The sequence below is a fragment of the Triticum urartu genome, chromosome 7A, assembly GCF_056163025.1.
Source record: "Triticum urartu cultivar PI428250 chromosome 7A, HENAU_Tu73, whole genome shotgun sequence".
Taxonomy (NCBI): Eukaryota; Viridiplantae; Streptophyta; class Magnoliopsida; order Poales; family Poaceae; genus Triticum; species Triticum urartu.
Window position 1 is genome coordinate 36,652,732 of NC_141879.1, and position 23,993 is coordinate 36,676,724.

At 45.3% G+C, this 23,993-nt stretch overlaps 1 protein-coding gene across 1 annotated transcript; it reads right to left on the reverse strand.

Annotated features, from left to right (window-relative positions):
- Positions 1-612: 612 nt before the first annotated feature.
- LOC147957406 (aspartic proteinase nepenthesin-1-like) lies at positions 613-7,453 on the reverse strand. Its single transcript, XM_087531679.1, has 3 exons — positions 6,822-7,453; positions 6,477-6,719; positions 613-1,097 (listed from the first exon to the last, which is right to left on the reverse strand). The coding sequence occupies exons 1-3, from the start codon at positions 7,435-7,437 to the stop codon at positions 613-615; spliced, it is 1,344 nt and encodes a 447-aa protein (XP_087387805.1). The 5' UTR covers positions 7,438-7,453.
- Between the last annotated feature and the right edge of the window lie 16,540 nt (positions 7,454-23,993).

The following is a 23,993-nucleotide window of genomic DNA, read 5'->3' on the forward strand; positions in this document are numbered from 1 at the left end:
TGATGGAGGTGGGTGTCACGTGAAAAAAACGGTGGGATTGAGGATGGCGCTGAAAAAAAATCGGTGGGGGAACGATTCCCTTCGATAGAGGTGGGGGTGGGGTAGGAAGCCACGATACCACCTACCAACTCCCCAACTAGGAGTAAGATGATAAGTGGTGGAATAATATTTGAAATTTGCAGAAGTACTCAATGAATGCGTTCGTTTTCCTTTAAAAAAATGTGTTTAGCAATGCATTAACTGCATTGCATGTACGTGTGACCAATAAATAACCAAGGTGAGTTTTCTATTAATACTTGCACGCAGTTATTTAATGCACCTTCATATTTGAGTGTGTGTGATGGAGAACAATAGAAATGAGACTTATAAAATAAAAATACAAAGTTTTAAAATAAAAATACAAAGTTTTTAGATAAGCCCTGTAAACTGGAAAGAGGTAGTAATATTTAATATTCATTTTAATCTGGACACAAGCATCTTACAAACATAATTACATGATATATTTATTTAGCCATAAAACAACATTGATTGTACAATCTATAAAAATTAAAAAATACACCACACTAGTAAAAACAATGCAAGAATATGGAACAGTAAATATGAGATGACCGTTTAGAAGAGTACCCAAGCAAAGAGCATAGATGCTATCGCCATGAGCGATACCTGGGAGGGCGCCGGCGCTGCCGTGCCGTCCTCTAGCGTCAGCGTCTCGCTGCCAACGTCGTAGATCATGTTGGTGCCCGCCTGCACCATGCTTCCCAGGACAGAGCCGAATGGTATACCTGCCGGCGTCGGCAGCATGGTGAGGCACTGCAGCCCGGTGACGTTGTCCTTGTAGAAGTAGTGCACCGTCATGAGCTCGATTGCCGGCGCATCCCCGCCGTCGAACACCAGCTTAATCTTCGGGAACGTCAGCACCGCCACGGACTGCGCGTTGTAGCATAGGTCAAAGGCGCCGCCGGCGAGCGCCGAGCCGTTCACTGGCTCCGACTTGACCTTGCTCACCAAGGCCTGCCTCACCGCATCGTAGGCTGCCGCCTGGAGGAGCGTGACGGGGGAGAGCGTGCTGATCACCACCCCGCCGGAGCTGCCGTCGGCTGTGTTGAAGCTTAAGCCTGACGACAGTTTCATCAGTTAACTGTAGCATTTCAGGCTGTTGTCGACAACGGCTAGTTCTCTGTCAGTTAGCTGTTTAGGATTAGTTTTGCTTCAGCAGAATAATCGGTCAGCTCGTTGAGATAGTCGTCGAGCTGATCCAGTTAGTTTGTAGGCTGGTGATCGTGTGTCCGTGGGATGGCGCGGAGATAACGCACGAAGCACGGCATCCTCGAGGGAGTGGCTCAGCGATCGTGGGATGGCACGATCAGTAGGCTTGGTCATGTCCTGTTTTTGTGTTTTCAGTTAGCCTGTAAGCAGCTACAAATAAGGAAGAGAAAAACGAAAAGCAGCATCAGTTGTGCGCTGCGCAAATACTCGAGTCCATCTTTCTGTGTGTGTGTTTGTGAGCTGGGTTTCACCACTTAGCCCTTACATTTGGCATCAGCGCGGTTATCGATCCGGGTGACCATGTCGAGCGCCTCTCCGGCGACGAAGGAGAGGCTGCGGAAGGAGAAGCAGAAGGAGGATGCGGTGGCGGCAGCAGGGGGTGCAGAGCGTAGGACGTCACGGACGCCGTCACGATCGGCGCGGCGCCATGGACGGAGCCCTACACGGAGGAGCGACGGCCACGAGATCATCGTCCACGAGCGGACGGTGCAAGAGCGCGCCGCTCCGAGCAGCTCCATCGTCTGGCCCATGCTCACCCAGACCAATTACATGGAGTGGGCATTGGTCATGCAGATCAACATGGAGGCAAGCCTCCTCTGGGAGGCCGTGGAGGGCTTCCCGGTGAGCGTGCCGAACGACAAGGCAGTGCTCGGCGCGATCCTGCGGTCAGTGCCGCCAGAGATGGTGGGCACGCTCGCGGCGAAGAGAACCTCGAAGGAGGCGTGGGAGACAGTCAAGACCATGCGTCTTGGCGTCGCTCGCGTCAAGCAGGCCACTGCACAGCGCCTGCGGAAGGAGTTCGCTCAGATCCAGTTCAAGAGCGGCGAGGGACTGGAGGCGTTTGGGATGCGCATCAACACGCTCGCAAACAGCTTGCGCGTCCTAGGCGACGTCGTGGAAGAGGTAACTGTGGTTGAGAAATTCCTGCAAGTTGTGCCCCCTCAGTTCACGCAGATCGCCATCTCTATCGAGACACTGCTCGACCCCAGTCTCCTCACGGTGGAGGAGCTGATCGGACGCCTGCGCTCAGCCGAGGATCGCTATAACCTCGGTCAGGGAAGCGGCGGCAACGGCGGGCAACTCCTGCTCACGGAGGAGCAGTGGAAGGCCCGCAGCAAGGAGCAGGGCCAGAGCTCGGGCAGCTCTGGCGGCAACGAAAAAGGTCGCAAGGGCAAGAAGAAGAACAAGCCTCGCGGCAACGGCGGCGATCGCACGCCGGCCGGAGAACGCGACATGTCGACCGTGAAATGTTACAACTGTAACAAGAACGGCCACTTCTCGCGCGACTGCACCGAGCCTCGCAAGGAGCGCAAGGAGAAGGCAAATCTTGCCCGTGACGCCGATGGCGAGGAAGAAAAAGCTGTGTTCCTCGCCGAGCTGTCCGTCGTCACCACCAAGCCCCAAAGCCGCGCCGAGCACGTCCTGCTCAACGAGGAAAAGTCACAGGCCCGCGCTGCCGAAGACGGGGGTCGCTGTGACACTTCCTGGTACCTGGATACCGGGGCGTCGAACCACATGTCGGGGCGGAGGGAGATCTTCTCCGAGCTCGACATCGGCACGACGGGGGCCGTGAAACTTGGCGATGGATCGGAGGTGCAGATCGAGGGAAAGGGCACCATCGTTTTCGAGACCCACAGCGGTGAGCACATGACTCTGAATCAGGTGTACTATATACCTCGTCTTCGCAGCAACATCCTCAGCCTAGGGCAGATGGACGAGATCGGCTGCGACACGCACATCCGCCATGGCTGGCTTCGCCTTCGCGACGCCAACGATCGTCTGCTCGCGTGCGTGAAGAGGAACAAGGGCTGCCTGTACGTCCTGCATCTGACGTCGGCGCGGCCGGTGTATCTCTTCGCGAGCGGCGCAGACCCTGCCTGGTTGTGGCACGCCCGCTACGGCCACCTCAACTTCCGCGCGCTGCGCGAGTTGGGGCGCAAGGACATGGCGAGCGACATACCACTGCTCGATCGACTGGACCAGGTGTGCGACGGCTGCGTCCTGGGCAAGCAGCATCGGCATCCCTTCCCGCAGGCCACATCGTACCGCGCCACCAAGAACCTGGAACTGGTGCATACGGACTTGTGCGGTCCGATCATGCCGGCGACAGAGGGGGGGAACAACTACTTCCTTCTCATTGTCGACGATTGATCACGGTACATGTGGCTGGAAGTGATCAAGGCCAAGGACGAGGCGTTCGAGCGCTTCCGCAAGGTCAAGGCACGAGCAGAAGCTGAGTCCGGGCATCGCTTTCTTGGTTTTTGTTCGGATCGCGGTGGAGAGTTCAACTCCACTGCGTTCCGTCAATTCTGCGACGAGGGCGGCATCAAACACTTCACCACTGCTTCGTACACGCCGCAGCAAAATGGCGTCGTCGAACGGAGGAACCAGACGACTGTCGAGATGGCGCGCTGTCTGCTGAAAAGCATGAGCGTGCCCGCGACGTTCTGGGGGGAGGCGGTGAAGACGGCGGTGTACCTGCTGAACAGGGCACCCACACACAGCGTCGACGGCATGACGCCATACGAAGTGTGGCATGGCCGGAAGCCAACAGTGCAACACCTTCGCACTTTCGGGTGCGTCGTCCATGTCAAGCGCCTTGGACCAGGGATCGACAAGCTCGCCGACAGATCTGCTCCGATGATCTTCGTCGGCTACGAGGAGGGCTCAAAGGCTTACAGGGTTTATGACCCTGCCATGAAGAAGGTGCGCGTGACTCGTGACGCCAAGTTCGAGGAGCAGCGGAAGTGGGACTGGTCGAGTGCAGCGAGCGCCGCGATGCGGCCTCTAGACGAACAGTTCGTGGTCATCTACCCAGATGACCCCACGACCACCAATCCCGCGCCTCCTCCGTCCAGTTCTGAAGCTGGATCCTCGTCGAGCAGAGCCGCACCGAGCAGAGGCGCATCCGTGGCCAGCGGAGCCACGGCCACGACGAGCACGCCATCGGGGAAAAGCACGGAGACGACGTGTCACGACGGCGTGGAGCGGGAGGTCGTCGCGCCACGATCGCCATCACCTGCATCCACGGAGGATGGCTGGGCCACACCTCCTGACGATGACTACGAGCGCCACGACCTCGACCACTCACCACAGAAGTATCGCAAGATGCGGCATGTGCTCAGGCAGCTGGATGAGGATCGGGGGGAGCTCGTGCAGCTCTGCCTCATTGCGGCGGAGGAACCAGATGGCGTCGACGAGGCGCTGTCCGAGGGGTGCTGGAAGGAGGCCATGGACGCTGAACTTGCCGCGATCCACGACAACGACACCTGGGAGATGGCAGCGCTCCCACCTGGACACAGAGCCATTGGGCTCAAATGGGTGTACAAGGTAAAGAAGGATCCTGTAGGTCACATTGTGAAGCACAAAGCGCGACTCGTGGCGAAAGGCTACGCGCAACGGCAAGGCGTGGACTACGGCGAGGTGTTCGCGCCGGTGGCGCGCATGGAGACCGTACGTCTGCTCCTGGCGCTCGCCACGCACCATGGGTGGGCGGTGCACCACATGGATGTCAAGAGCGCGTTCCTGAACGGCGACCTGCAGGAGGAGGTGTACGTTCATCAGCCTCCAGGGTACATCGACGACAAGAACAGGCACGGTGTGATGCGGCTGCGCAAGGCGCTATACGGGCTGCGGCAGGCAGCGCGTGCCTGGAACGCCAAGCTGGACTCGACGCTCACCTCGCTTGGGTTCGAGCGCAGTCCACTCGAGCACGCTGTGTATAGGAGAAACACTCGTGCCTCGACTCTCATCGTTGGCGTGTACGTGGATGATCTGGTGATCACCGGGTCTGACAAGGGCGACATCGACAAGTTCAAGGAGGAGATGAAGTGCAAGTTCGCCATGAGTGATCTTGGACTCCTATCTTACTACGTCGGTATCGAGGTGGTTCAGAGAGGTGATGCGATCACTCTCTGCCAGAGCGCCTACGTCGGCAAGATCCTCGCCGCGGCCGGCATGGTCGGCTGCAAAGCGACGCACACGCCCATGGAGAGCAGGCTGCCACTGCGCAAGCGGGACTCAGGGGAAGTCATCGACACGACACTCTATCGGAGCATCGTGGGCAGCCTCCGCTACCTCTGCAACACGCGTCCCGACATCACGTTTGCTGTCGGCATGGTGAGCAGGTACCTGGAGGCACCGGGAGCACCACACTGGGCGGCGGTGAAGCAGATCCTCCGTTACATCGCAGGGACGGCGGGATACGGATGCTGCTACAAGCGAGGTGCAGGAGCACCGACGCTGATCGGCTTCAGCGACAGTGACCACGCCGGCGACAAGGACGATCGCAAGAGCACCACTGGCATGGTGTTCTTCCTCGGCTCAAGTGCTGTCACGTGGGCGTCCCAGAAGCAGAAGATCGTCACTCTCTCGTCTTGTGAGGCAGAGTATGTGGCGGCGGCATCGAGCGCATGCCAGGGTGTGTGGCTCTGTCGGCTCCTGGGAGATCTGATCGGCGACACTCCAACGAAGGTGAAGCTGCTCATTGACAACATGTCAGCGATCGCACTTTGCAAAAACCCCGTCTACCACGAGCGCAGCAAGCACATCGACGTCAAGTACCACTTCATCCGCGAGTGCATCGAAGATGGCAAGGTGGACGTTGATCACGTCAGCACTGACGACCAGCTTGCTGATACTCTCACCAAGGCACTGGGCCGCGTCAAGTTCATCGAGATGCGTCTGAAGCTCGGCGTCATGGAGGTCTGAATCTGCTCGCCAGGCTTAGGGGGAGAATTGTTGAAGCTTAAGCCTGACGACAGTTTCGTCAGTTAACTGTAGCATTTCAGGCTGTTGTCGACAACGGCTAGTTCTCTGTCAGTTAGCTGTTTAGGATTAGTTTTGCTTCAGCAGAATGATCGGTCAGCTCGTTGAGATAGTCGTCGAGCTGATGCAGTTAGTTTGTAGGCTGGTGATCGTGTGTCCGTGGGATGGCGCGGAGATAACGCACGAAGCACGGCATCCTCGAGGGAGTGGCTCAGCGATCGTGGGATGGCACGATCAATAGGCTTGGTCATGTCCTGTTTTTGTGTTTTCAGTTAGCCTGTAAGCAGCTACAAATAAGGAAGAGAAAAACGAAAAGCACCATCAGTTGTGCGCTGCACAAATCCCCGAGTCCATCTCTCTCTGTGTGTGTTCGTGAGCTGGGTCCCCGAGTCCATCTCTCTCTGTGTGTGTTCGTGAGCTGGGTTTCACCACTTAGCCCTTACAGGCTGCGAGGTCGAACGCCCCAGCGGGAATGCCGCTCAGGGCCACGCCGTCGACCTGTATGGAGGTGAGCTTGACGTAGTAGAAGTTAGGGAAGACGGTGCTCCGGAGCAGCGGCATGGAGCGGCTGCTTTTGGTCTGCGGCACGGCGGCGTCGCCGAGGAGCACGACGCTCTCGGAGTCGGAACTCCCAGGTTCGTCGGTTGCCAGGAAGTAGGGGAACCGGGAGATTTTTTTATTTTGACCTGGGCTAATCCCCTTTCCATTAAAAATATAACGGAAATACAGCCAGTTCCGAGTTCAAACAAAGGAAAGGAAAAAAACGAGATCAAGCATTTTAGGGAAACCCGCTGTGAACCCCCTGTTGAACCCGATGCCGGCAGACTCGCCGTCGAGGGGCACCGTGCTGTTAGCGGCGCTGCACCCCAACAACGCGTGGCCGGCGATGCTCCCCACGCCGACCGTCTCATTGGCGAGGAAGCCGGTGGTGTTGATCCCCTGCCCGTACGTGTAGACGTACCCGCAGCTGGCGTCGCCGGCACCGCAGGCATCGGTGGTGTTGGTCACGCTCCGGCACGTCTGCCTGGCGCATGGGACCCTGACCGGCGCTGCCGGGCACTGCGTGGTCCAGATGAAGTCATTGAGGACGTCCACGACGCCGGAGACGTTGTTCCGCTGCGTCGCCCCGATGGAGACGTTGTAGAGGACGACGTAGCCGGCGTTGTCGGCGGCCGCACTACCCAGCTGGTCGCCGTCGCGGCTGCCGCGTCGCTTCTTGATCAGCGCAGTCGTGCCCGACTTGGCCGCCTTTTTGAACAAGAAGGTGTACACCTGCTTGAAGGCCCCCGGAGAGATCCTCGCCGGTGCAGCCGCAGCAGGCACCGGCGACAGGACTAGTACCTGGAGCACAAGTAGCCAAGCTACCAGCGTGACGGCCACTGCGCTGCTCCTTCTTGGCGCCATATTTTTCTACTGTGATGTGAAGATATATTTGTGTACCTCCAGCCCGGCTGCATGTCTCTATATATACTATGTATACCGGTCGCCGGCGTCGATCGCCATCTCAAGGTCAAGGCCATCAATACCACGGCCGCGTCTGGAGTCGCTTCATATAAGACCAAGTCAGATCAACTTAATTAATCCAGCAGCCCAAACCCAAAATTAAGCGCTAGGATCCAAACCCTAGCAGCCAGAGGCTTGAGACCACGGACAAAACCATGTGAAGGTGCGTAGCTAAACACGCTGCTAATTCCCCATGATTGATCGCATAGGGAAGAATATGACAATTTAGCTGCAGGTTTGGTGTGACAATTAAGAACGTGGTCAGAATTAGAGACCTATACCTAAACGCTGCACCCGATTGAGATGGTCGTACTCAGTTGCTTATTATCTTGTAGAGTTAGAAGCATTTCTTGGTAGCTTCCATGCATGACTGCATGCACTGGATTAATGGAACCAGTCTCCCATATCATCTAACTGCTTTGTATAGGGTTCAATAGCTGAAATCCAATTCGGCTCTTGGGAGCAAAAAAAATTATATGCAAATGTCAAAAAAAATGGGGAAAAAAAGTTGATATCTTCATTGTCACACTCAAATGCTACCTGCAAATTTTTAGGTGAAAAGCTTAAGCATTTTGACATGAGCAACAAAAAGTCAAAAGCCAAATGTTACCTCCAAATGTTACACTTATTTTTGTTTTTTTCACCAACGAAACACCGCAATCCAATTTCAGATGAAAACTTTCCAGCATGTATGTTACACTAACATGAACATCTACAAAGAAAAAACAGAAATTTTAAATTTTACTCCCTTTGTTCCTAAATATAAGTCTTTTTAGAGATTCCAATGCAAACTACATACGGAGTAAAATGAGTGAATCCACACTTTAAAATATATCTATATACATCCGTATATAGTCTTTATTCAAATCTCTAAAAAGACTCATATTTAGGCGGAGGGAGTCTTACCATTTGTTTTTAATGTACTATCCATAAGGGAGCACATGCTCCCCAGAGCCAAAATAGCTCTTCTGTTCAACATGAAGTCCTCATTACAAACCTAAAATTAGATACCATGCTAGTAAGTAGAAAATTAAAGATCTATAATAAAAGCACAATTGGTCAGCTAGTAAAAGTTAGGGAAATTGACTAGAAAATCTCACGTAAATCAGAAACATCTGGCCTTTATGTTATGTACTAGAAAACTACAACTGTTAGATCTTCTTTTAAAGTTTAAGAAATTACCCACCAATGTCATCCTCTCTAAATTACCCCATCTTTTCGGTTTATAGGGCCCATGTCTATATCGTTAGATAGATAATTCGACCAATATAATAAGAATTGTATATCATAAAAGTTGTACCATTATAAAGTATAACATTGGAAGTTTATAATGGTATCATTTTTATGATATATAACTCCTATATTGGTTTGTTGAAGCGAACTAAGGGTAACTCAGATAATTAGGTCCCTTTTAGTGGAACCAGCCCACCAACGTTCAAGTCATAGACTTGGCATCAGTGTTCGCATTTTTCTAAATTTATTTCGGGCTTTTCGGCGATGTTTATTCGGTGGGAGAAGATATTGCCTCGCCTACGAAGGCGCCTGTAGTGGTTTCGTCAATCTCAATGTTGTGCCGGCTCAGTATCTCGGAGGTGCTCACAGGGGTAGGATGTGTGTGCGTGCATTCATAGGGATGAGTGTATGTGCATGCATATGGGTACATGCTCTTGTATTGTGTTGAAAAAAATACTGGTTTGCCGAACTGTTATTTAGTTGGGATGTTTAGACAATGTTCTTACCTTTGATCACATTTAATAAATAAAAAATGCTAGACACACGGACTAAATCAACGGGCCTTTACAGATCAGCTGACTTTTCATTTTCTAATTGGGCTAAATTGATGGAAATATGCTCTCGAGGCAATAATAAAATGGTTATTATTATATTTCCTTAATCATGATAAATGTTTATTATTCATGCTAGAATTGTATTGACCGAAAACTTAAATACATGTGTGGATACATAAACAAATACCGTATCCCTAGTGAGCCTCTACTAGACTAGCTCGTTGATAAAAAAAAGGTTAAGGTTTCCTAACCATAGACATAACTTGTCATTTGATAACGGAATGATGCGATGGGCAAGACCCATCCGTTAGCTTAGGATATTGATCATTCAGTTTAATGCTATTGATTTCTTCATGTCAAATACATATTCCTTCGACTATGAGATTATGCAACTCCCGGATACCGAAGGAATACCTTGTGTGCTATCAAACGTCACAACGTAACTGGGTGATCATAAAGATGCTCTACAGGTATCTCCGAAGGTGTTTGTTGAGTTGGCATAGATCGAGATTAGGATTTGTCACTCCGAGTATCGGAGAGGTATCTCTGGGCCCTCTCGGTAATACACATCATAGGCTTGCAAGCAAATGAGTTAGTCACGAGGCGATGTATTAAGGAACGAGTAAAGAGATTTGCCGGTAACGAGATTAAACTAGGTATAGAGATACCGACGATCAAATCTCCGGCAAGTAACATATCGATGGACCAAGGGAAGTACGTTTGTTGTCATAACGGTTCGACCGATAGAGATCTTCGTAGAATATGTTGGAGCCAATATTGACATCTAGGTTCCGCTATTGGTTATTGACCGAAGAGGTGTCTCGGTCATGTCTACATAGTTCTCGAACCCGTAGGGTCCGCACGCTTAACGTTCGTTGACGATATAGTGTTATATGAGTTATATGTTTTGGTGACCGAATGTTGTTCGAAGTCCCGGATGAGATCACAAACATGACGAGGAGTCTCTAAATGGTCGAGAGGTAAATATTGTATAGACATTTTACAAAATTCCATGAACATATTTTTTTAAGGGGTGAAGTTTTCTTTAACTCCCACATTTTTTGAATGGCATGTAACATTTTTTAAATTACACGAACACTTTTTTTTGTTGAATAAACATTTTTTTATAATGTGACAAACATTTTCTCAGAAACTCGAGAACATTTTTGGATAGCATGGAATTTGTTTGGATTTGTGTGTGTGTGTGTGTGTGTGTGTGTGCGCCTATTTATGCAAATATATATTACTTGAACCACATGCGATCGTTAGCTCATTTGGCTAGCAGTACACCACCTCCAACACGAATCTCAGCAAGATCGCTCCCCACGTCTGCTTTTTTTATATCTTATTTCTTTCTAACCCCACTGACATGTCACATGTGGGTCCCCTGCAGCACTGTACAAAATACGTACGCAGCGAAGTGGGTCAGGACCGCTCTCGCAAGCATCAGGACCATATACACAAAGTATTTTCATGTATAAGGATCGTATTGGATCACTTTCTTACTATAAAGGACTATGTTGGACCTTGCCTGCAAGTATGAGGACCATAGATGCAATTATCTCTACGGACAGCCACATTTTTTCCTCGCATATGATCTGGTTTTGGTGAAGCTCGGAATGTCTAGACGGTTGAATTTTGCAGATCCCAGGGTTCAACCATTTGATGTCCTTGCACATCCGGACGTATGGGAAGAAATGATCTTGGACCTTGAAGACAACCTTAAATTTTTCTTGATTTATTTCTATGCATTGTAGCCCGTAGCAACGCACGGGCGTTCTACTAGTTAGGAGTAGAGATTTGTGTCAACTTTTTGGCGATTCAAAGTACGCGACACCAACGCAAATGACAATTTCTTGTACTAGCAGTACGCGCCTCAAAGTCTTTGACCACACATCACTGTCGAAAATGAATATGAAATATGAAATGAAAAAAAAAACATGACTTATCATTTGTGCCTTTTCATAGTTTATTGTGTATTTAAGTGAAGGCACACTTTGGACAATTTCTTCACATTTTGTATTTATTTTCATTTGTGTCGGTAGACTTATATTTTAGTAAATTTTCTTATGCTAGTTTGCTATTCTGAATTTGCAAAGATGTAATAAATTAATCTCTTGTTTGATAGCTTATTACGTGTTTAAGTGAAGGCACACTTTGGACAATATCTTCACATCTCATATTTATTTTCATTTGTGTCGGGGGACTGATTTTTTTAGATTTCTCATGCTAGTCTGCTATTCTGAATATGCAAAAACGTAATAAATTAATCTCTTGTTTGATAGCTATTATGCCAATTATAACACGGTTGTCTTAGGGAATATATTTCGAAGTAAAAAAATCAGATCATTATGGATGTGATGATTTGAGTGGCTGAGTTAGAAAATTAATGATTGTTCATAATTAACGTGAGACGCAGGAGGTAATGTCAAGGAAAGCAATAGAAAAATGATTTCGCAAAAAAAAGATAGAAAAATGCACGCAGGCGCAGGAGGTAATGTCAGACTATGAACTAGTCTTAATTTTCATCAATAACAGCGTCTGGTTTGTTGGCACATGCGTGCCGTTGAGCAGCCATACTTGATGGTCGCTGGTTCGAATACTTGTTTATAGCGCTCGCCACTAAATCCAGCTTTTTTTTTCTCAGCCCACTGACAGGTAGGTCCACAGAGGCGGAGAGAATTGTTCACCCAGCTGTCAGGCCGCACTATTGGCAATACGTACGTTGTAACGTAGCTCAGGACCGTTCTTGCAAGCTCCAGGACCGTATACATAATGTATTTTCAACTACGAGGACCGTATTAAATCACTTCCTTACTATAAGGACCATGTTGGACCTCGCCTACAAGCTTAGGGACCATAGATACAATTATCTCTTAAGTAGCGTGTGGGTTCTGTCCAACGAGGTTGTTTCTTTTTAGGAAAACCAACGAGGTAATGGTGCGAGAGATGTGTCTGAATCAGAAACCAAGTGCAAAAAGGATCCTGGCGAGTTTAACTTGATGATTGTGACATTATGGGCTATATGAAGTGCCCGTCGCAAGGCCATCCACCGGCAGGTGCGGATCCACATGGGTGCATGGGTGTACGCCTGTACATCCACTTTTTGTTGACAGAAAATTCTTATATAGGGTGTATGCTTGGTAAATGGACTAAATGTGGTGTAGTTTGTTCACCAAACTTCATGTCAATTCGTATAAACTAGCCTCTAACGATTAATCCAACAGGCATAAATTTTGGCGGTCTATCATACAAGACGCAGTTTGCTCAACACCAACTGCTTGATTGCTGGAGCCCAATTGCCATTGATTCCATTGGACCATTTTTATGTGACATTTATGCCCTCTTATCATCTCTACTTGAAATATATTTTTTGGTTGCATCTTTTTAGCATCATATTTATGTGCAAGTAAAGGATAACAACACCATGCCTTGTTTATGGACATATCGTATTGTCATGTAGTAAATAATCTTCATTTTCTGTCATTCATGTCAGTACTTTCATTATGATGGAATAAAAATTATTTTCCCATCAACATTTTAGATATTACTCCCTCCGTATCAAAATTATTGTCGTGTTTTTAGTTTGCAATATAAATTTTTTGAACACCCAAGTGTGAAATCATCGATCCATCACTATCCACTGGGGTATATACGAAAGTTCTTTCGACACACACAGTTTAATTTCTAGCTTCTTGACATAGATTCAAATGTTGCACATGCCGAAGATAGTGATACCCACAACCTCAATTATTAGGGCGAGGCACTGGTTTTCGCGTCCGTAGAATCATGCTAAGATTATCATGGATGCTTCATTTGCTAGAGCTGGTGGGTCAGGATCACACAAGAACCTACCAGGGAGCATCTGCTGTTGTTTTCAGCTACATTGAAGATCCTACGATCCTGAAAACTTTGGCGATCAGGGAGACCTTGGCACTAGTTGAAGACCTATACATATAGAAGATATTCATTGCCTCAGAATGCAAGGTGGCTGTGGAAGCAATCAAGGGTGGTACATAGGCAAGTTATGGTCCGGTGGTGCATGACATGTTAGCTAGGTCCAATGCTTTTACATCTTGTATAACTAGTCATGAGTTTAGAACCTCTAATGTCAAGGCTCATAATATTGCAAAGCTTGCCTTATCATTTGGGGCTGGCCACTATGCTTGGTTAGGTCAGCCCGACAATCTTCTCTTTGTCCCTGTAAACACTACGACAAATTAATAAAAGCTGTGCGAGATTGCCTAAAAAGGGCGAGACAAAGTGTTGTCCCTTTGACGCCCCATAAATGGGCTGGCCCATTTGCCGTAGGAGTGTTGGGTCTCTAGTACATCTTTTTCCTATTTGTAAATTTTACATATATTTTTGAAGTGGAAAAGACGTTAATAATGCTCACTCAAAAATATGTTAATGCGGTGTTAACAACAATGTTCGTCCATCTTTTAAAAATGTTGAAAATATTTTAAAAATATAGGTGACTTACATTTTAGAAAAATCTTTATACAATGTAAGAAAAGGTTTGCGTAATTCAAGAATAAGTTTTATACCATTGAAAAAATCTACATGAATTTTTTTAAAAAAATTGTTTCAAAAAATATGCTTGCCACAATTTTAAAAAAGTTTTATACAATATGAAGAAATCTTCACGTGGTCCTTTTCTTTATATCGCCCAAAAATTCAACGTGTATTTGAAAAATCAGTAACCACATTTTTTTCGAAAACATATATTTGAAGAAATGTTAATCATGTTTAAGAAAATTAAAGATGTATAAAATAATGTTTCTGATGTATACGAAAGTGTACAACATGTATGGGAAATGTAGACATCAAAAAATATATCTGAGCGAATGTTAATAATGCATTTGAAAAATGTTAAATGTGTATAAAAATGTTCCAGATGTATACGAAAATGTACAATGTGTATGAAAAAAAGTAGACATCTGTTAAGAAAAACTATTAAGAAGGCAAAATGATCCTTATGGTTGTTTCCCCTCCTGTTTGCGTTTGTAGGACTTGATTCTTATGCAGGGTCTTGGCTTCCGTCCTATATCCATGGCAAGATGGTGGACCTCCTCTTCTTCGAGTAGGTAATTGCTTCATGTACAAGTTGAACTTCTGGGAATCTTTGATCAGCATATACTTGGCTCACATGGCACTTAAGACATATAGAGTGCATGCGGCAGTACGACTATCCAGTGTATGAGAAATCATTCATGAATTCAAAATAGATGTATTGAAGATCATCATAGAAAGAAACAATAACTGAATTCAATCCATCTCCTCACTTTTTATTTCTTTAAATGACCCATTTTGAAACGAGCACTTAATTGATAATTAAACATTGAAAAAAGAATAAAAACCATCACTATGGATAACGGCTTTGCTAGCTCCTATATAATTGAGAAATCCTTATTTTAGAATTGTGTCAAATATTTTTTGTGTGGGCTATTTTTAAGCACCTGAAAATTCTTCTCGTGTAAGTCATTTTTTTACTTACCTTTGGTCTATTTTTGTTTTTGTATGTCTTACCTTTTTCCCTTGAGTGTGTGAGTGTGTGAGCGTGGTGTGTATGTTGTGTGTGTGTGTGTGTGTGTGTGTGTGTGTGTGTGTGTGTGTGTGTGTGTGTGTGTGTGTCTGTGTGTGTGTGTGTAGGAAAAAAAAGTATGGAAAAGTGTGCAAACCTCTTGTATATATATAGACAAAACAAGTAGCGCATGAAAGAAAAAATTACGAATTCAGAATATGTTCAGGAAATAATAAAATCCACATAATTAAAAAAAATATTTGCCAATTCAAATAATCACGATTTAAAAATTATTATCGAATTCAAAAAAATATTAAAAAATTCGGAAATATTGTTTGATAATTCCAAAAATATGCTCACAAATTTATAAAATATCCAGAGTTTTTAAAAAAATCATGAAATTTAGAAAACGTTTGTGAATTTGAAAAATGTTAGTCAATTAAAAAATAATCTCAAAATTCAGATAGTGTTCTAAATGGAAAAAAATGTAAGTTTTAAAAATGATCACGTAATCAAAAAAGTTTGTAAATTCAAAAAAAGTTTGTTTAATTTATAAAAGTTTTGCCAATATAAAATAATATTATTGAATTTTTGGAAAAGTTTATCAGTTCAAAAATGTTTGCAACTTAAAGAAATGTTTACAAAATTGAACAGAAATTTATGAATTCACAAAATATTCATGGATTCAAGAAAATATGGAACTTGAAACAATATTCATGATTTCAAATTTTTTTTTGCAAAATGTAAAAGATTTCAAAATTTTAAAAAATCATGATTTAGAAAAAGTATCAACTTGAAAAGTATTTTTGATTTTGTAAATGTTCCTGAATTTCAATAATGTTTGTAAGTTCATAAAATATTCACGAATTTTAATTTTTTTGGGAATTCAAAAAATGCTGAAAGGTTCAGGAATTTAAAAATTATTTAGAGAGTTGAAAATTGTATCAATGTTTTAGAATCCTCAAATTCTAAAAGGAAAAAAAGTTATGCTCAAATTTCAGTTTTTTTTGTATTTTCGTTAAATATGGTCAAACTACTTATTCAAGAGGTATTAGTGTTACTAAATAACAAGAATATTAGTGTTACTAAATAATTATTTTAGTTTTTTTTAATTTTGGTCAAATCTGGTCAAACTGTGGTCAAACAATGGTCAAACTACTTATTCAAGAAATATTAGTGTTACTAAATAATTATTTCAGTTTTATTGAATTTTGGTCAAATCTGGTCAAACTATGGTCAAACTGTGGTCAAACTGTGGTCAAACAATGGTCAAACTACTTATTCAAGAAATATTAGTGTTACTAAATAATTATTTCAGTTTTATTGAATTTTGGTCAAATCTGGTCAAACTATGGTCAAACTGTGGTCAAACTGTGGTCAAACCATGGTCAAACTACTTATTCAAGAAATATTAGTGTTACTAAATAATTATTGTTTTTTAGAACAATAGTTTCAAACTCAAATAGTGAAATGTGTGACTTCATGCTCAAGCTAAATTCCTGAGGGTTAATAGGGTTGACATCTTACAATTGTCAGGAAAACAACAAGTGCAGACTTGGAAACGAGGGAGAGTAGAACCCGGAAGTTAAGCGTGCTCAGGCCGGAGTAGTGAGATGATTTGGAATGATGAGGGGTGATTAGAGCATCTCCAACAGGCGCGCTAAACAGGCGTCGCGCCGTAAATATACCCACTTTAGCGCGCGCGCAATCCGGCGGATGGCTCCAGCGCGTGCGCAATAACCGCGCGCGCGGTAAAAGTAGTTGTGCGCGCGGCAGGAAGCGGTACCTCGCGCGGTGTATTTGCGGCACCCGCTTCCGCGCGCGGCACACTCGACGCTCGCGCTGCGCGCTCTTCTTCTCCCCCTCCAAAGCCCCGCGCGCGCCGGTCGGCGACCCGCACCCATGGACGCACGCGCCGGCACCCCGCTCACCCCGTCCTATAGCCGCGACCCACCCCCCCCCCCCCCCCGCCGCCACAAACCCTAGCCCGGGTGACGTTGGCCTCGCCTCCACCGGAGCTCCTCCGACCATCGACCTCGCGCGCGGCCTCTTCATGCCGCCGCGATGACCTCGGCGGCGGGTGGCGTCGCGCCGGCGCCGGCCCGAGCTGCCTCCCCCTCCTCCTCAAAGCTCCCCAATGCGGCGCGGCCAAAGAAGGGCAAGACATCAGCAAAGAAAAACAAGGCGACGGACGGCTCTGGCACCTCCAAGGCGAGGAGGAAGAAGCTTGCGGGGCGTGCGACGGGCGCGGCGGCTGCCGAAGCGCCGGCAAGCTCACTCGTTGAGCCGGCGGCCGGCGCGCACAACATGTTCGACGAAATGCCTCCAAGGTAAAAAAATTCTAACTTTTCATTTTTTTTGTTATTTTTTGAATGCATTCGTCACATATAGATAGCTTATTTGCATTGTTCAAAAAAATTTGTAGTCTCAATGATGATGCATACATGTCAATGATGGGTGTTGGCTCCAACAATTCGCATTGGTCTCAAACCAATGACATGCATTGGTCTCAAAGCACTTGTTCTTCTTGGACACAACTAACCTCAATGCGGCGCAAAAGGAGTATGTCAATCTTGCCCAACAAGAAGTCTTGATCCAAAAAAGAGCCATGGTTCGTGCAATGGGTGGCGGTGGCCTCGGCGCCATGGGTGGCGGTGGCCTCGGCGCCATGGGTGGCATGGGTGGCTTCGGAGGTACCGTGGGCGGTTTAGGTGCAATGGGAGGCATGGCTGGCTTTGGAGCACCCCCCGACGCTATGGCCACCATGGGAGGCATGAGTTTTGCTTCTCTCATGGGAGGCATGGGTGCACCTCCTGCCGCCATGGGCGGAATGTCTTTCGATGTGCCTCCTCGCACACATTCCCATGAAGATGCCGTTGAAGATCTTGCCAACACCGTCGGAGCTTCACGAGATGCGGTGCGCGATGAGGAGAGGGTGGAAGATTCATCTTCGGAGGCGGAAGAATCGTCTTCCGAAGATGAGGACAAGGACGAAGACAAGGACGAGGACGAGGAATGATGTGTCTTTCATTTGTGTATTGAACTTGATTTGCATTTTAAACTTGGTTGGATGAACTTGTGGGCATGATTTTAAACTCGTGGGCATGAACTTCATCAACTTGTTTGTGTGAAATTTTTATTGTGTTGAAAATGTTCATCATTTTGTGTTGAAAATGCCATATGCAATGCACCGGCGAGTCGCGCGCGCTGCATTTTGGCGCGCGCGCTGTGCATTTTAGCGCGGCTGCTGGAGCCAGCGCTGCGAGCCGCGCCAAATCAGTCGATACGCGCGCGGCATATCTGTTTTTTGCGCGCGGCGCGACCGGCGCCTGTTGGAGATGCTCTTAGAGATTATAGGTTAAATTGAGCAGTGATGAGGGATGAGGGGTGATTAGAGATTAGAGGTTAAAATAATTTAGAAATTTGAAAATCAATAAAAAATTTCAAAAAAAGTCATAAAATGTCTTTAATGTGACCCTCAAGGACTCTTTATTTGCACAGGTCCTATTTTTCATGTAGACATGTATCTGGTATTTGTTTCCATGAGATAGATATGTGGGATCTTTTTTAGCGTGGGGGCAATCTCTCATTTATGTAACGTGACACTTCAGGACTCCATATATGCACATGGCTTCTCTTTTTTCTTCAGGTACAAACGCATGTGTGGTATTTGTTTCCCTGAGTATGGAGACGTGGGCTCTTTTTTCAGCATGAGGCGATCCTTTAACCGTTTGTCTAATTCACATCTAGATATTTTTTAAGGATGTCATATCTAACCTCCCACAAGTATATAATGTATCAACAAAAAACAAAAAAACTAGGACAAAAAAATAGACCACAAACAGAATGAAAATCAGCTTAGATGTGACATAACTATGTCACATCTAGATGTGTCCTAGACAGACCCATCCTTTAATTGTATGTCTTTTTTTTTTGCTTTTGCAAGGAGAAGGCACGTGCCCTTTTTGCAGGACTCTTTTTCTTTGAACATGTTAGTCTAATCTCTTACAGTATATACGTGGTGGGGCATCTTTTCTCTTTCGTACATGTAGGTTTATTCCTTCACGTACCTGTTGTCTTTTTAATTAACACGGGGCATTCTAATATATATTGACCACTATTTTTTAATCTAATGGCTAAATTAATTCTGATGATGTGGATTAAGGTGGAGACTCTAATGGTGCCTCCAATTAGTAAATACTAGATGATACCCCGCGCGTTGCTGCAGGAATTCATAGCATTTGCAAGAAGGATTTATGTTGTGAGAAATAACAAAACCATGAAAAAGAAACACCAATATATATTGAACCTTTGATGGTATGATGAAAAGTCAGCAAAATTAGTATATTGTAGGGTATCTCCATATTTGCTTAATTAGAGCACATCGGTAACATGAAAAGAAGAAACATAGAGTTTGATAAAAAATCTTGGTATAATACAATATGATACAATTTGTTTGTTTATTAGAAGTGCATCAGTGTAAAGAAACAAAGAAATTTTAAGCTAAGCCGTGAGCATTTCAGTGTTAATGCACCCAAACAGGTATTATCTTGGATCGTCCACCATGACCAGAATAACTAAAGGCCTGCAAAATGGCATGGCTCATGAGTAGGAAAAAACATAGTCTATTTTACTACACATTATCAATAGGTTGCTAGCAATACATAGACCAATTAAACCAAAGGATGATCAGAACAGGCTATACCTGATCCTCTCAGCAAGGGCAAACCTTTTAGGCTTAGGATTGTTATGAACACCAGAAAAAATTATGTAGTATAATTCTAACCAAAGAAAAGTGTAATTCTTACATTTGTAAAGTGAAGATATATGTTTAGAGAAAAATATCCAAGTGCTTATCTAGCTCGGTATGCTCCACCCTTAGGCCCATGGAATATACTATGTTTTTCAATCAGCAATTATGTTCTAGAACTGTGAATTACATACTAACATTATTATTGAGGAAACATGGGTTTCATGCCTGACCTTGCTTTGATGCACACTGAACTTATTTCCACAGAAGAGGCAAATCATCAAGTATGTACAGTGAGTGAAAGGAATTAAGAAGCCCTGAAAATTCTTGCATCGAACTAATTAAACTCCATAAGGCTAGCAGTTAAATTAGTATACAGAATTATCCTACTTCGTAAGTGTAGCCACTGCTAAATGCTAAATCCAGTTTGTACTTGTGATGTCCAAGCGTATGAAACAATGACAGGGCAGAAAATCCCCAAAGGAGTAATCATGCATGCTCAGTTTGATTGGAAATATAAAATATCAAAACTAATCATAATAATTAGAGCTCATTGCCTCCTTCTTTTCGTGCAACAATGCATGTGATTGTCAGCAGGAGACTTCAGACTGCGTAGCAGGAAAAAAAACCTTCGGCTGTGTACTCTGCTGTAGAAGAACGACAATGTCAGCCACACATTGGTATCAGTTGGGTATTAGACCAGTCTCATGTCATCATAGTGGAATAATACCGGGCAACAACATACCTGAAAGTAAATAGCCAGATCACATATGCTCTGATTCTGCAAAACAATCAACGGAAGGCATTAAAAATACCAAAAGAATGTTATATGAAACTAACATATATGTGTACGCAAGTGATATATATATATAAGGTAAGATTCATTTGTTTATTTCTTCAAGAACAATAAAGAAAACAAATGAAGAGAAACTTTCACCATCTAGTGCTTTCAATCAAAACCAACTGGATTGGAGACATGAGCATGAATCCGTCATGTCTCCACAAATGCTTGCCAGCAGTGCTCGTGACCAGACTTCCTACCGCGGAGGAAGTGGATGGAGACGGAATTGAGCTCTTCAAAATAAATCATCCTACCACACACGAATCAGTTTGTGCAACCCAGGCTAACTCAAAAAATCACTCCGATCCGAGGAGATAGAGAGGAAGGAGAGACCCCACCTTCGGTGCGGGTGTTGTTGGTGGAGGAAACCGACGGTGGCATGTGTGGGTCACGAGGAGCTGTGGTCGACGACCGGGCGGGGGGCATGGGCCGGCGGAGCCCGCGGGTCTCGATCTACCGGCAATGGGGTGCTGAGCTAGGTTGACCTGCGATGATCCACGGGAGTGGCCTCCCCCTGAACAGCAGCTAGAGTAATAGGTTGAAGAGAAGACACACAGTTAGCCAGGGCCCAGAGTCGCCGGAGCGGCATCGCTCGCAGGGGTTCACGGGTGGCTCGCCGAGGTCACACATGGCGGCGCTGACGGGGACGCGAGGTAGCGGGGTCAGGGCGAAGTCGCCGAAATCGTGGGGTGGCTCATCGGGGTCACACTGGATGGCGTGCCTGGATCACTGTGGATCGCTCGCACTTCAGTACCGTCGTCTCGTCTCGCTGGGTCACTCTGGACGCTGGGGGAGGGTTGGAGAATTGGATGCGATGGTGCCCTATATTTCTCGTCGTCAGTTACGGGAGGGGAAGGGGAAGCGAAAACGATTTGTCTACTGTGGAACCGAACGTGGCGTTATTCTTTTCCTCTTAGTTTTGCTGACATGGCAGACGTGAGAACTGTTTTTGTTGAGATGACATGGATGATGATGTGGACGGGCTGCATGTTGAGAGAATAGGGAGAAGTGGGGAGCAACTTTTTAAGAATGATAGATAAGATAAGATTGTTGTAAAGTAACAGCCAGGTTATGACTGCATAATGTGCCCCATGCCCCCATTGCTTTTTGTTCAATAGGAAGGCACCAAGACTCTGCAGTTTTTGAGGGAAAAGAATCAAATACAATTTGGTCACTTGATTTGTACATAAAAATTGAAGACCAAGAATCCTCAATCAGCACGTAGAGATCAAAGTACAACCACGAAGAAACATGTGTGTATTATCGCTTGAGTTTGTGAGGGATCGCTAACCAGATAAGGATTAGCAAATCAAGTAATCTCCCATTATGCATATAACTTTCTAAACCCTAGCCCATTGAGCATACTTCAATAGAAAGTAATGGAAGAACTAACAAAACTATAATAAAAGAAGAAGTAAGATTAAGAATGGAATACTTACTAAGATCATTCCTTTTTGTTACATACAGTGTGGTCTAGGACTTCTGACCATCACCGCTATAGTATAGACAACAGAGAAGCGTACAGTTGATTAGATTATAAGAACTGGTTTAGTATACTAAAAGGAATGGACAGGCAGGTTTTAATGAACTAAAAGTATACTTTCCGGTTCCATTCTGTATGCAGCATATAGGAAGATAAAGGACATACTGTAAGGTAACACCACATGTTTTTGTCCACACCCATCACTGATAAACCACAAGTATAGGGGATCAATTGTAGCATCTTTTTATAAGTAAGAGTGTCGAACCCAACGAGGAGCTAAAAGTAGAACAAATATTCCCTCAAGTTCTATCAACCACCGATACAACTCTACGCACGCTTGACGTTCGCTTTACCTAGAACAAGTATGAAATTAGAAGTACTTTGTAGGTGTTTTCGGATAGGTTTGCAAGATAATAAAGAGCGTGTAAATAAAAAGTAGGGTCTGTTTAGATAAAGACACAATAAAGTAAATATAGCGAGTGTGGAAAAGTGGTGGTAGGAGTTGCGAAATTGTCCCTAAGCAATTGACTACTTTACTAGATCAATAGCAAGTTTTATGTGGGAGAGGCCACTGCTAGCATGTCATCCCTGACTTGGAATTCTATGCACTTATGATTGGAACTATTAGCAAGCGTCCGCAACTACTAACGTTCATTAAGGTAAAACCCAACCATAACATTAAGATATATTAGTCCCCCTTCAATCCCGTATGCATCAATTTCTATGCTAGGTTGAAGCTTCTGTCACTCTTGCCCTCCAATATATAGTCCTATCAACATACAACTAACCCTACGGTGTGATCCACGCGCGCGTTCATATGATGGGCAACAAAGGATAGCAACATAACCACAAGCAAATTAAATCAATCATAGCAATTCATCAACCATCGATAGGACAACGAAAATTTACTCAGACATCATATGATGGCAACACATCATTGGATAATAATATCACTAGTAGAAAAGGGGGCAAAGGTTCAGGCCGGGTAAGCCCATTAGTCCCGGTTCAGTCCAGAACCAGGACCAATGGGTGCATTGGATCCGGTTCGTGAGCCCAGGGGGCCGCCCGGGCCACGTGGGCCATTGGTCCCGGTTCGTCTGGACCTATTAGTCCCGGTTGGTGGGACGAACCGGGACCAATGGGCCTCGCTCCTGGCCCACCACTGGTCCCGGTTGGTGGCATGAACCGGGACCAATAGGTCCCCTTTAGTCCCAGTTCATGCCACCAACCGGGACTAAATGGTCGGTCCTCGTTGCGATTCACAGTTTAGTCCCATCTCGCCAACCGAAAGGCGCCCACACTGATTTATAAGCCCGTCCCTCTCTGCCTTGTTGAGCTCCTCTCAAAATGAAAATAGATGCCCCTATACAGGAAATTTGACCTAAATTCATAATGAATTTCTCTGAAATTCATAGAAATTGATTATGAATTTAGGTTGAATTTTCTCTATAGGCGCATCTATGTTCATTTTTTTAGTAAAGTTAATCACAAACTTGAGATTCACACAAATTTCAAAGAATTCAAATTTTAACTATTCTAATTTGAAAACTAATGGCACTAACAGAATGTTTATAATTTTTGGTATCTCTGTGCAGAAAGATTGTACATAGTAAATATAATACACAAAGTGTTTTCAAATTTGAAAACTAATGGCATTAAGAAAAAGTTTATAATTTGAGATCTGTTAGAGATAGGTATAAAAGATAAGTAAACGTGTAAAATAAGGTAAAGATAAATAAATTGCAGCAAGGTATTTTTGAGTTTTTGATTTTATAGATCCTAAAATAATATGATAGAAAATAGACCCCGGGGCCATAGGTTTTACTAGAGGCTTATCTCTTGAAAGAAACATACGGTGGGTGAACAAATTATTGTTGAGCAATTGGTAGAAAAGCGCATAGCTATAACGATATCCAAGGCAATGATCATGGATATAGGCTCAACAATAATTTAACTGACTCCATGTAACCCTAGATCCCCCCCCCCCCCCGATGTCTATTTAAACCAGAGGTGTTAGTCCAAAAAGGAGATACTCATTACCATAGTCATACAGGTTAGACTTCTAGGGTTTA